At 47.4% G+C, this 14,354-nt stretch overlaps 1 protein-coding gene across 1 annotated transcript in view; it reads left to right on the top strand.

Moving 5' to 3' along the window:
- Positions 1–14,354, top strand: part of CCDC57 (coiled-coil domain containing 57) — an 821,470-nt gene that overhangs the window by 267,307 nt on the left and 539,809 nt on the right. The window contains exon 7 of the mRNA XM_078653761.1: positions 7,246–7,446. Within this exon, the coding sequence (XP_078509887.1) occupies positions 7,246–7,446 (201 nt within the window). The remainder of the gene's footprint in view (positions 1–7,245; positions 7,447–14,354) is intronic.

A 14,354-nucleotide genomic window follows, 5' to 3' on the forward strand; every position in this document is an offset into this window, starting at 1 on the left:
TGATGACAGTTTATAGGTCCCTCTGCTAGATTCCGATTGTCACTTATGAAGTGCACAGTAACAAAAGAATCTCTGTGACAAAAGCAGTAACCACGAACTTAAGCACATAAAATACTGCTTTTTAAGATGCATGTTACACGTTCTTTGCAGTAGGCACATTAACCCTCTGTGCTACATTAGTTAAATCAAAGCTGCCACTGAACAAAACTCTCCTCGCTCTCCAGCAGGTACATTAATCACTGGCATTCTCTTGACACTTTTATTGTTGCTGGAAAGCTGCTATTTATACAAGAAACATTTCTGTGCTTTTAAAACTGTTGCCTGCGGACCCCCTGGGAATGTGTCGCGGACCCCTGGGGGTCCGCGGACCACAGTTTGGGAAACACTGGTCTAGAGGATCCACGCCACGCTGCCAGATTCCACCTACAGCGACCGCCGCCACCAGGCATGCCGCCGCCCTCCGGGACTCCAAATCCCGGCAGCCTTTGCGGCGGCGCGTTCCCTGACGCGCTAGACGCGCCAGGAGGGGCATCAAAACCAGTGAGCCCTCGGTGGAGCGGGGGGAAGCAATTTCTTACTGGCCAAAGCACACGCTAGAACGGAGGCACAGGAGGAGTCTAGAGGATCCACGCCACGCCACGCTGCCAGATTCCACCTACAGCGACCGCCGCCACCAGGCACGCCGCCGCCGCTCCGGGACTCCAAATCCCGGCAGCCTTTGCGGCGGCGCGTTCCCTGACGCGCTAGACGCGCCAGGAGGGGCATCAAAACCAGCGAGCCCTCCGCGTCGCGGGACGCGAGCGGGATGCCCGGAGCTAAGCCCGGGCAAAGGGCGGGCCCTCTACGGCCCTCATCGGCACGAAGAGGTAGGGGCTGGGCCTAGAACTCTGTGCAAAAATACTCAAGTAAGTTATATTCTCCCACACCCTATTGTATGTGCCTGTGATACCATATTGACGTAACACCCCACGGATCTGCATAGTTGTATCCTGGTAAAGCTGTTTGGAAAATGTCTAAAACTAAATCTTCGATAGTATCCATTAACACCATAGACAATTACATGGTCCAGAAAGTTGCCAAAATTAACAATGATAGGAGATTATCCTTGGGATTGAGTGATTCGCCAGACTTACTTATCGATAACACACCTTTATCTACTTCTGCTCTTGATATCAGTAATGAGGTGTTTCAGATCCCGGGTAACAATCCACTGACTCAGCTTCTAGTAGCCATCTCTGAACCAGCAACCGAGAGTGTGCAAGACATTGATATTATTACTCTAGAAGAGGAGCCCTCTATACCGGTCCCAGCCCCAAGAGTAACAAAGGGGAGGAAAATAACATACCTAAACGGGGTGGCCTTCGATCAAGTAAAAATCGCCCCGATGCTTCCCCTCAGGGAAATAGTGGAGATGATATAAGGGACAATGCAGGAGGAAAGATCTATCTGGATGAAGACCAATTTAAGAAGCTGCTGAATGCCGTGGATAACAAGATCAAATCTATAACCAAACCGCTCTTAAGCAAAGTAGATCAGCTCACAGAAGAGGTTAACAGACTGGGGGTACTTTTGCAAAAATCATTAGAGGAAACATCGAAAACCCCTCTGTTACAATCACCTAGAGTTGGTCCAAAAATCACCCAAATTGTTCCTGGGTCAGACTTACTTGCAAACACTACCCGAAATATCTCGAGGAGACCAGTGCAAAGGGGGGGGGACTTGAGAGACCCAGATCCAGATATTAATAACGGGGACTTTGCAGGGCCGAGCTCTAGAGGTATTAAAGAAGATGACAACTCAGAGAAGGGGCACGTTGAATTAATCGTGGAAGCCTCCCCACTAATTTTGGTCCTAGCAAATGCCCCTCAACTGGAACCAGGGCAAGTGGAGAACATTTCTTCTTTGATGAACAAATCACTTCATTGGTTATCAAAGAATATGGCTTTTAAACCGGGCGGCATGGACCAGCTGGCACAGGAAGTAGTAAAAGCTAGAAGAGTCGAATGGATTGGGGGTGGCAGAAAAAAATTTAAGGGGGATTGTGTGGTGCTACATTTCTCTGATCCAGAAGTTTTGCCAAATATTCTAGCTAATATGTATCCCCCTCAGCGTAGATCCACTGAAATAGTGCCACTAACGCTGGATTTCTTTTACATAAAAAAGGTAACATCTTAAACCCAACAATGTTGAAAACGAAGTGGAACCCTGTACTTAGAAAAGCCAAAAACCCAGAAAATAGAAATAATTGGGGTATTTTGATCGATAATAGGTTCTCGGCCCTTTCGGGTCTAAGTCAATGTGATTGACTGGAAGAATCGTGGAGCATAGAAAAATTTAAGGTTGTAGAGGTTAACCACGGAATTAATAATACTTTAATGAAGCCAGAAACAGATTGTTGTGAGGGTAAGATTCCCGACTATAGAGATCATACTCATAGCTTGGTAGTGCATAGCCCACTAGCTATTCATACCATTACCAATAATGAGGAAATTATTCCTCCATCCCCCTTGCTCCCCTTTAATCAGAGCTTATTTTCACAAGAGGGAAATACTGAATTGAAAGGTAATATCAAGTTCATTTCTTGGAACATAGCGGGTATCCACCATAAATTAGTGACTCCCGAATGGTGCGAGTTCATTGACCATCATGATGTTATCATGCTACAGGAAACCTGGTCAGTGGCACCAGTTTTTCGCCAGGGCCTCCTAAATTTTTATGTACCTGCGAAAAAGAACACCAAGGGGCGGCCCTCTGGGGGTCTTATCGTATGGATACGCCAATCCTTACAATGCACCATCAAGCAGAGTCATATTATTAACAGTGACTTACTTTCTATAGTGCTCACCTGGGCTGATGGTTATAACCTGGCAATATATAACATCTATGCCAGGGGAACCCAAGGGGGCACAGTTTCTGATGTGATAGGAGCATTAGATAATGATTTAGAGACTCTACCAATGCAGTATACTATCCTGGTGGGGGGAGACCTGAATACAACATTTGAACCTTTAGGATGTGAGGATAACGACCTGGCACAAGAGGAAGACATTAAATGGGGAATTCCTCAATTAGACCTCCCGCTGGTAAAAAAGTGGACAGAAGTGGCAATACAGGCTAAAAGTTTATGCCTATCCAGAGGACTGAGGGCAGTAAATGGCCGCACATCCTCTGACTCACAGGGTAAGCACACCTTTGACAATTCAAGATCAAGTAGTAGGATAGATTATATCCTTATAGATGTCAGAGGTTGGCATAAAGTGGTCGATATGCAGGTGATTCCAAGATTGGAGAGCGACCACAATCCTTTGTGCTTGCTCTTCAACCTGGAACAAGGTGTAAACCCAACAAACTCGATTAGGGATCTTACGTCATTAGACGTTGTTACATCTAATAATCTCCGACACATCAAATGGACAACTTTGGTAGACAAACCTGGGGATATGCAGGCCCTAGAGGGGATAGTTACTGAAGAGGTAACCAGACTACAGACCCTTATTAATGAAATAAATTTCAAACAATTGATTGAAGAGTCACAGCCTAAGTTTTTTGCTAATATACCGAAGTTATTTCTTAAAAAAACTAAGCAGAGGAAGGGAGCTAGACTACCAATAAAAAGAGGATGGTATGACCATTCCTGTAGATTAGCGCGACAAAATCTTAGTGTAGCGCTGAGATCTAAAATAGGAGTTTTAAAGGCCAGGGATGAATACAGAAAAATACAAATTAAGGCAAAAAAATTGTGGGATGAGAATATATGGCTAGACCTGAAGAAAGCATGTGCCGATAAACATCAGAAAGAGTTTTGGGCCATTTTAAAGTGGGGCTCTGGGGGACTAGCTGATTGTCCGAAAAATCATGTAGCTAAGGAGGCTTGGGTGGACTTTTTTAAACCGCAATATGCAGACAATTTGGTACTACAAATTGAACCCCTACCAGTAAGGGTGTTTTATACCCACGAACTATTTACATTGAAAGACGTGAATGAGGCAATGGATGGAGTAACCAGAGGAAGGGCGCCAGGAATTGATGGAATACCGGCGGATGTGTTTTTATCGGACAGGGCTAATTGGTGCAAATACTTTGCATGGCTTGGTAATGCCATCGCACAAGGAGCAAAGATTCCAGCAACATGGAAAGGAGCGGAAATAATACCTGTTTACAAAAAAGGGGACAAGGCTTTACCAAGTAACTATAGGCCCATTAGCCTTATCGACTGTGCACAAAAACTGATGGGCAGGATGGTACAAAACAAAATACAAGCCTGGATAGATGATAAGGATATCCTCTCCCCGTATCAAGCTGGTTTACGCCCCTTAACCAGCTCTGTCGACCAGGTATTCCATTTTTTAACTATGTACTGGAAAAACGTAACCTTGCTAAATGGTCCACTATTTGCTGTTTTCGTTGACCTGAAGTCAGCGTTTGATTTAGTTCCCCGACAAAAGTTATGGGTTGTCTTGCGGGATCTCGGAATAAGCCCTGAACTATTGACTTTGCTTGTAAGGATGCACGAGAACAACTATGCCCGGATTAGATGGGGTGCACAGGGAGATGTTACGGAACCCTTCCCTGTGGACAGAGGAGTGAGGCAGGGTTGCGTTCTGGCCCCCACTTTATTCTCCCTTTATATTAATGGCATAGTTGACTTTTTGAAGCAATTTCTGACAGATGCCCCATTATTAGATGGGGAGCGAGTTCCAGTATTAATGTTTGCAGATGACACCTTGCTGGTCTCGCGGACCCCCAGCGGATTACAAAAGTCAATAAACGCTTTTAGTGACTTCTGCCGGATTCGGGGCTTGGAAATAAATACATCAAAGACCAAATTTATGAACCTGAATCCCGCAAAGAAATTCAAGGGGAAAATGATTTATAATGGGTCCTCACTGGAGGAAGTGAATGCTTTTATCTATCTAGGCATCTCCTTAAATGCCAACATGAACTGGAAATCCCACATGGACTCTGTGGTGCTAAAATTTAATCAGCTGGCAGGGGCAATAGCCCAAACACACAAATCTTCATTTACAAGACCTATCCAGCCAATAATGGAGATTTACAGCATGAAAGTGTTGGGCGCCTGTCTTTACGGATCAGAATTATGGGGTTTCACCAATTTGAATCCATTAGTTGTTGCAGAAAATAAATTTCTTCGCCGAATAATTGGTGTCCCCCAGAGCACCCCCTCGACCCCGCTTCAATATGATCTCGGGAGGAAAAAGATCGAGGATACGGTGAGACTGCGTCCCCTCCTTTATTGGAGGCATGTAAAAACTACTCCCGAACTGAGCCACTACGCAGCTGCCCTCATGGATGTTGTTAATTCTGACAGGTTTCATAAAGTACCGTGGCTCAAAGAAGTAAGGAAATTACTTCAAAAATTGCACCTTGAGCATCTGTGGACTGCAGTAGACCCACATGTTTTTCCATCTAAGATTTTATTGAAAAAAATGTATTGGGACATGATAAATAATACTGTATTGATTTCCAATCAACCATCTGTGTTGACATCCCAGTTCCTGGAATTCAAAACTACTCCAAAATTTGAACAGTACTGGGATTTGATTGCTAAGCCACTAGACAGGAAACTGTATTTTCAGTTTAGAATTGGCTCTTTACCCCTTAATGCTTTTACGGCCAAATGGTCTTCCGGTAATGTAAATACTTGCTTTTATTGTAAAGCACATGTAGAGGACATCCCACATTTTCTGTTTGTTTGCCCATTATATGCTGCCCCAAGAAGTAGATGGTTAAAGCCGGCTTGCAGGAATTTGGGGACAAGGAAACACATAGAGGCGCTAAGGATTTTAAAATCAAATTGTGCCCCCAATCTTGCAATCGCTGTAGCCAAATATATGGGATGGGCTTGGATAATACGCACGTGCACTTTAAAACTGTAATTAATTATCTACAATGACAAAATGTATCCCCCTAAGATCTTGTGGTGTGACTTGATTTTATAAATGTATAATTTTACTGAGTTATTCGCCAACAAAGTATAAAATTTAATATGTATCTTAATTTGTTCTTAAAAGTTTAGCGTAGTATTTATTCTGTTTAGCTTAGGGATATATGCTTTTATGACAAAGTTGTCGAATAAAGTATTTAAACTTGGACTTGGAAAGCGAGGCTTGTTGTCACTGCAGTGCCTTGTGGGCCTTTGAGGAGAGTGACACGCCCAAGTTGGTATAAGCCCCTTCTTCGACCTCAAAGCTCACTTCGACCTCTTTTTATTGCTTTGGTGTTTATTTAAAAAAAAGGAACTAAAACGGGATACAAATATGACAGCTTTTTAAAGCTCGTTTTGAATACTAATTTTATTTAGAAATTGTTGTTTTAGATAGGCATGAAACATGTTATAGGAAAGAAATATAACTTTCTATAAAAACTTGTTCCAGTATCACACACTTAGGTCAACATAGTCTAGTGTTTATCATTTTAATGAAGATATCAATGACTGCGAATTAATTAGGACTGCACACAAGTACCTTTTACGTCTTTGCTGAAGGGTGTCCTACGCTACCTCACCGGGGACCAGAACACAGATGGGTTGACGCCAACATATCTTTGCTTATTCACCAAAGCATCCTCACCACGCACCGCAACAAAATGTCACAGTGAATGCCACAGTGCCTCTTCCCTTGGCAACCTTGCCTAATATCCCATTACAGTGTGCTCCAGGACCTAACACAGTCTCGCCCAGCGACCTACCCCACACTTCCCCCTTGTGAAGTTTGCAGTCACCGCCCTATTACAGCGCCACCCAGTGCAGTGCCATACCTCAACTTCCCTCAGGATTTCAGCACATCTTTACCCCAAACCACCTCTCCTCGCTACTCTGCTAACCGACCTAACCTGCTCCACCCAGGCCTCCTCGCGCCCAGCACACATCACAGGGACAACTTGCGCACCCAGTAATTACTGATACAGGGCGGTGCGGTAATTGGTTTTGCGTAACTGGCTCCTGATTAAGAATTGTACCAACCCCACCCCCTCCTCCCCACTCCCGTCCCCACCCCTCCGGAATGGGAAATGAGAGGCGATTTGTCAAGGACTTAAACACTCAGCATTTGCACCAACGTGGTGTAGTTTGATGATGTTTTAGGCCATGAACTGAAGTGAAGTTTCTTTTCTTCTCAATTAATTTCTCAGCTCTAAATGGATAGAAAGTTGATTATCACTAGTAACGGGGTGTTTCTGTTTCTTTCTATTAGCCATCACATGTGTGTTTTTGCTTGATATTCCCAGGCATGAACAACTGGACAGATTTGCCCGTGAGAGGGATGCAGCGCTAAAGGCTATGAAAGAAGCGCACAGAGCGCAAGAGCAGGCGCTGGAGACCCAGATCAGGGAGCTACAGGTAGCCAAAGAGACCCTTGAGATGGAGCAGCGCAGGATGCAGTGGACACACTCGGACACCCTGGCAGAAAAGGATGCCGCCATTGAAAAGTGAGTGGCAGAGTCATGAGTTTAGCACCTTATCTGTCACATCTGAAACTGTGATCTCAGTGAGTAAACAACCAAGCTATGTGCATTGCTCTATTTTATGTAATAGTGTCATGGACAGGACTTTTTGCGCATGCAGCAGGATTGTAGATGCCGGGCTGCCTTTGTTTTCGAAATTGCTAAGCTCAGACTATGCTTCCTGTTTCTAGAACCAATTCAATTGAAATTTAGTGGTTCTAAAAACAGAAACATAGTCTGTTTAATTATTAAAACCTTCCTAGTCACACTTTAAGCTTTATACTGCAAACACTGTGAGTGCCTCTCGAACATTCTGGATAGGTCTTAAGAATGTTTTTTTTATTTGAAAGGTAAGTCATTGCTTACTAACCACTGATCCAAATGTTCTGGCAAGCTACAATCCCAATTCAAGCTTATATTCTCTCTCAACGATTCTTGAATTGGCGTGACTTCACAATTTTATGGCAACTTGAATACGAACTCCTTAGCGAATTCCAGTCAGGTGTTAGACACAAGCAGTAGTACCATCATGGCGACGCTCCCCACCCCCAACCACCTAGCATGCATGCAAATAAATACACACCACACAAATTGTTGTTGGGACAAAACTGCTGCAGGTTTATTACATACAACGTTATGTAATACGGTGGGTTATCTTACGGGCGATCCAAGGGCAGGCAGCATACTCGCCACCTGCCCGCCTGATGAGCCAAGCAGCACTGGGGCGAACCCCATATGTGCTGCCCCTTCTGGTGATCCTCCTCCCGGATCACGTGACACTTATTACTCACGCCCCTTTAAGGGTGGAGCGTAGCAAGGCAAGCCCCTGGTTGTTCAGGCCCACAACCGTCCGAAGAACAAACGGGGCGCCGACACGGTTTCCAGAAACCTCTCATGAGGCTCCTGGGCTCTTGCACCCCTATGTGCCGTGCAGAGGTACTCTTCTGTACCCAATTGCTTCCAGATCGCCCTGTAACTCCGCCACAGCTCTGGCGGCGGCCACCGTCGCTGACAGGGCCCCCCACCACAACACCTCCTTTCTCCCTGCAATTTCTCGTAAACAGGCCCCCTGCCAAGATTGGGCGGGAGACCCAATCTATACCCAGTCACCCTTGACTTTGGACCGCCAGCTATGGGGAAGTTCCACTGCTTCATCTGACTCTGCCCCATGACACTCTGGGCGGGGCGGATGCAGGCACTAAGGCACAAATGGCCCCATGAATTTGCTGATCTCACTTAGCTACCGTCCGCTAGCACCGTGTGTCCTTCACTCCTGTGCCACACTCTAATGGACAGCAGCCCCCTTGTTAGCTGGCCGCTCCCACACGCCTGCTTACTATAGGCTGAAGGGGCGAGAAGGGTTATACTTTAGCATTTGCACTGTCCTTGTGCTTCCTAAATCATGCCGCACTTGAATGTCCAGCACTATAAGTATGTGACAAGAGCAAGGGGGGGGGCCTCCTGCCCTTGCCCGGCATCACTTAGTCCTATGGGGATCACCAGCTCAGCTCCCTCACTGGTGAATGCCCCTAGGCATACCGGCTCACGGCATGTCTGAATTATACAGTGCCCAGTGCCAGTCAGATGGTGCCTAACATTAAGGAGTGACTAAGTCCTAATCAACCCGCCGCCCTAGCATGTTCACAAGTCGGGGTATGGGGCCTTCACCTGCCCACACTGAGCAGCTCCAGAGGTGGAAAATAACCTGCCCAGCTGATTAGTCTACACACTGAACGAGCCAGCGTCTCTACTACAAAGTCTTCCGTGCTCGGCACCTTCATTCCCCGTTTCCTGGGACGGCAGCACAGGGTGACCTGCAGTCAGCTTGATGTGCTCCCATAACCGCGGTGCTCATGGGAACCTTGAAAAACACCCAATTTCCACCTGGGCATACCACCAATCGAGACTGGCCTCACACAGCTGAAACCATGGAGACACATCCTAAACCTATTTACTGGTTGTTGCCACTTGGCACTTTCCCGGTGGCAGCTCTGGGTTTTTGTGAAGCGTGAGTTCCCCCTCTGGGCTTGCTGTTGCTGAATGGATGGTATACGTTACCCCCTCGCTGATACTGTGTATCACTAACTGTCCTACTTGGATTGAAGGAATGCTGAATGGACCCAAGGACTTCGGACATGATCCTCCACTTGGTTGGCCCCAAGCAACATCCTACAAGCACACATCCATAAAATACATTGGTCATGGGGACCTAATGAAGCATCCGAATCTCACCTGGGCGTACTTCTGCTGATAGTGGCCTCACACAGCTTTGAGGCCAGAGACACCTCTTGCACCTAATTACTAGTTGTTGCTACTTGGTACCTTTGTGGTAAAAGCTCTGTTTGTACAGCATGCGTGCCCCCGGGGCACGGTGTTGCTGAAGAGCCGGTGTCCTTCACCCACACCCTAATACTTATCCCTCACTAAAAGTCCTTACTTGGGTAGGAGGGAAGCTGGATGCTTCCTAAGGACTGTAGACTTAATGCTCCCACCTAGTTACTTCCCCATAACCTAGGGAAAATCCAAGGAGTGATCAGGCCCCTCGTGGTGCACCTACCCCCGCTTGGACTAACAACGTATTTTGGACACCGGAGCAGGAGATGCCCCTTCAAGTCTCAGGCTGTGACCCCTGGAAGGATCACCCAGGGGGCAGACAAGTCTGTGGGAACCAGACGGGAACATTCAGTGCAAGCACCTGCCCTTTCCAGAATATTTTGAATGCAGAATGAACAATAATACCCTGGCTCAAACTGACCCGGCACTGACTTGAGTCTACACCTGCACAAGGGACCCAACATACAGGTTGGCCCTGACAACCTTGTATTCTGGTGGCAGATTTGGGAAAGTGTTTCCCATGTTCTATGAACTACTATGCTGTTGGAATGCTAAATGTAAGGAGGGATGCTAACCTGCCCCGAACTCGACGGCCCTAACTGCCTGCGCAAGCTTGCGGAAACTTCGAGAAACTTGACAACAATCAAACCGCCCGTGAAACCCAGGGGCCATGCCGCCATTCATTGGTCTTTGGCCTGTAACTCTGCTCAGACAATGAAAAACCCTACTCCTTCAGTAATTGTGGCATGTTTGGGCCTGTCCCTCGAAGCTATGCCAAGCAACCCTGGGTGAGGTCTGGGTCCCCCCCAACTTCTGCTAATGTGTACCAGGGAGCAGACAAGTCAGTGGGAACGAAGGGGGGGGGGGACAGAATGACAGCTACCTGTCCATTCTGGAATACTGGGAATGCCTGGTGTTCCTTACTAAACCTTTGCCCCTTGCGCTCTAACCCAGTGATTCCCCCAACCTTTTAAGTACAGCGCACTTTGATGGTGTTAACTCCCACAGTCGCCATGCTACGAAGGCTAAAGTGGCAGATGCTTCTATCATAACTGAAGCCACTTGCCCAAGCTTAGCGCCTCGGCCAGACATTTTGGAGCTAAACTACCGTAGCATCTGAATGGTGTCAATCTGGTACGCCGGTGTATGTATGTATTCCTGAATCGCTTGCCATGGCTATTCTTTCCCTTTATCATATGTCCTTATTGTTTGTCTCGACCGAATGTGTAGATATGTCGCTGTGCTCTGATACTGTGTCCTTTGTAATGATGTGACCTGCAACTATGGTCTGCTACTCATGTGAAGCACTCAGATGCATCCGGTTCGACCAGCACTATCTTAGCAGGATTGTGAGCACTGATCACCCCAGAGTATCACTGCATGTTATTAAGTCCAAATCGTTTTGGCTAGGTTATCATCTCGTGTCAGACACTGGGAAACGGTAGCCTCCGAAAGAGTCTATTGATTCCTGGCTTGTGATTCTATGAAAAGAAATGGAGCACCTTTTGTAAAGTTCTTGCTCTGGAAGGAAGTTCCTTAGTAAAGGGTGGGCTTTTGGCCCTTTTGGGTGTAAACAAATCTGGTGCTAAACATCATTCTAAGAAGTGGCTTAGGGGTGCCCAGTCTGCTGCACTCCGAGTGTTGTCCTACGAGCTGCAAAGGAGCTCTCTGAATATCCCTGTGTATTGCACAGGTTAGGAGCCCAATGACGCAACAGCTAGTGCAGTGTGGTGACACTAAATCCCAGCTTAGTTGGATTACAAACATCACATATGTCTTTCACTTTCTTCAAGCCAGCACAGTCTAAACGAATCGTTTTTCTTTGTAAACGATGCCAGTAATGCACCCAATTATAGGCATCAACTGGCCTGGCGAACTAACTGCTCTTCCCCGAGCCACTCGGTGCAGGGCCAACACCGGGACCGAACCTGGTTTCGCAGTTCCCAAGTCGCCCTATTGCCCACCGGTTTCCAGTGCCCCCATCCTCTCTCAAAAGAAATGTAGATACTGTACTGGCTGTCCTGCCAAACCACCGCTGCCTGGCCACAAGCACAAAAACGCCTCCACAAGATGGTGGACTCCCTTGCCCCCTGACAACAAAAAGGGGGCCTGTTACTCTTTATCTACATGTGTCTGCTGTGGTACTAGAAGCGCCTCCTAGCCAGACCACAAAATGCCACCAACTGAGTCTGCCTCTGAGGCAACCATGCACTAGATAGGATTAAACCTCTGATGCACTCCGGTGTCCCACGTTCTACTACCATAGTCAATTTAGTGGCCACCAGGGTGTGACCCAACACTGTGCCTAACTAGGGCACCACAGCTGTACTGCGCAGAGACAAATATACCTGGTGAAGTCAGCGCTGTGCTTCTGAGGGGAACCGTCGCTTAGGCACCTGAAGTACAACCTATTACCCATAAAACCAAAAGTAGCAATACTTGCAGAGAAATGCGGACGATTTAAACATTGAAAAATATCACACCTGTGCTTGCTGGGTGACCCCTTTCTTTAACTTTCCCAAAGCCACTCACGCCAGGTATGCGTTCTCTCACCGGTCATGTGGTATCCCCCTGTACTTACTTCACAAACCTTAGACTGGACACTAGGGCGAACCAAGGGTGGTAGAGAAGACACTGCCCTGTCATTACCCCGTTTGGCACCGGTCGCGCCATAAACCTCTGTCTTTTGTAACATCCTTCGGTTGGCAATGCAGAGGTATTTGCGGAGGACAAACCAAGTCAGTAATTTACAACGGTTTCACCTTTACTAACTTTAAATAAGACTCTTCTAGGACAAAAGGTACTTAGTCAAGTCAAGTCAAGTCAAAGAGATTTGTATAGCGCGCTACATACCCATAGGGTCTCAAGGCGCTTGCGGAGGGGTGGGAAATTTCTTGTCGAATATCCAAGTTTTAAGTTGCTTTCTGAATGCTAGGTGGTTCTGAGTAAGGCGAAGGTGAGTGGGAAGGGAGTTCCAAGTTTTAGCTGCCAGGTAGGAGAAGGATCTGCCTCCCATGGTGGTTTTGGTGATGCGAGGTACAGTGGCAAGAGCTTGGTTGGAGGATCGTAGCTGACGGGAGGGGGTGTAGAAGGACAGTCGTGTGTTGAGGCATTCAGGTCCAAGTTCGTAAAGTGCTTTGTGTGCGTGGGTTAGGAGGCGGAAAGTAATCCTCTTATTTACGGGGAGCCAGTGGAGGGTTTTCAGATGACCAGAGATGTGTTCTTTACGCGGGATGTCTAGTATGAGCCTGGCAGAGGCGTTCTGGATGCGTTGGAGTTTTTTCTGGAGTTTTGCGGTGGTGCCGGCGTAGAGGGTGTTTCCGTAGTCCAGTCGGCTAGTAACCAGTGCGTGGGTGACCGTTTTACGAGTTTCGGTGGGGATCCAGAGAAATGTTTTTTTGAGCATGCGAAGAATGTTGAAACAAGATGATGAAACGGCGTTGACTTGTCTGGTCATCGATAGTGAGGAGTCCAGGATGATACCCAGGTTCCGTGCGTGGTCTGTCGGGATGGGTGCCTTTCCAAGGGCCTCTGGCCACCAAGAGTCATCCCAGGCGGAGGGGGAGGTGCCTAAGATGAGGACTTCTGTTTTGTCGGAGTTCAGTTTCAGCCGGCTGTGCTTCATCCACTCGGCTACTTCTTTCATTCCTTCGTGTAGGTTGGTTTTGGCGGTGTTAGGGTCTTTGGTGAGTGAGAGGATCAGTTGAGTGTCGTCAGCGTAGGAGATGATGTTGAGGTTGTGTTGGCGAGCGATGGTCGCAAGGGGGCTCATGTATACGTTGAAGAGGGTGGGGCTGAGAGAAGATCCTTGTGGTACGCCACAAATGACTTCAGTGGCCTCTGACTTGAATCGTGGGAGGCGGACTCTCTGGGTTCTTCCGGTGAGGAACGAAGTGATCCATTCCAGTGCTTTTCCTTGGATTCCGACGTTTCTGAGGCGCTGTAGAAGGGTGCTATGACAGACTGTGTCGAAGGCTGCGGAGAGGTCGAGGAGGATGAGGGCGACTGTGTCTCCGTTGTCCAGTAGAGATCGAATGTCGTCAGTTGCAGCGATGAGTGGGGTTTCAGTGCTGTGTTTGGCTCGGAAGCCGGACTGTGAGGAGTCGAGGGATTTGTTGGTTTCGAGGAAGGCGGCGAGTTGATTGTTGACAGCTTTCTCGATGACTTTGGCAGGGAATGGAAGGAGTGAGATAGGGCGGTAGTTTTTGAGTTCGGTGGGGTCAGCTGTGGGTTTCTTCAGGAGGGCGCTGAGTTCGGCATGTTTCCAGCTTTCCGGGAAGGTTGCGGAGTTGAGGGAGCAGTTGATGACGTCTCGGAGGTGCGGTGCTATAATGGAGTCTGCTTTGTTAAAGATGTGGTGAGGGCATGGGTCTGTGGGGGATCCTGAGTGGATAGAGTTCATCAGACGGATGGTGTCCTCGGTGGAGATAGGCTTCCAGTCGTTGAGGATGTTCAGGGGGGGTGGGGGTCCTGAAGGGGGTTGGGAGGGTTGGTCTTCGGGTCGGTTGTCGAAGCTGTTGTGGATGTCTGCAATTTTGTTGTGGAAGAATGAGGCTAGG

Source organism: Lissotriton helveticus, chromosome 7, assembly GCF_964261635.1.
Source record: "Lissotriton helveticus chromosome 7, aLisHel1.1, whole genome shotgun sequence".
Classification (NCBI taxonomy): Eukaryota; Metazoa; Chordata; class Amphibia; order Caudata; family Salamandridae; genus Lissotriton; species Lissotriton helveticus.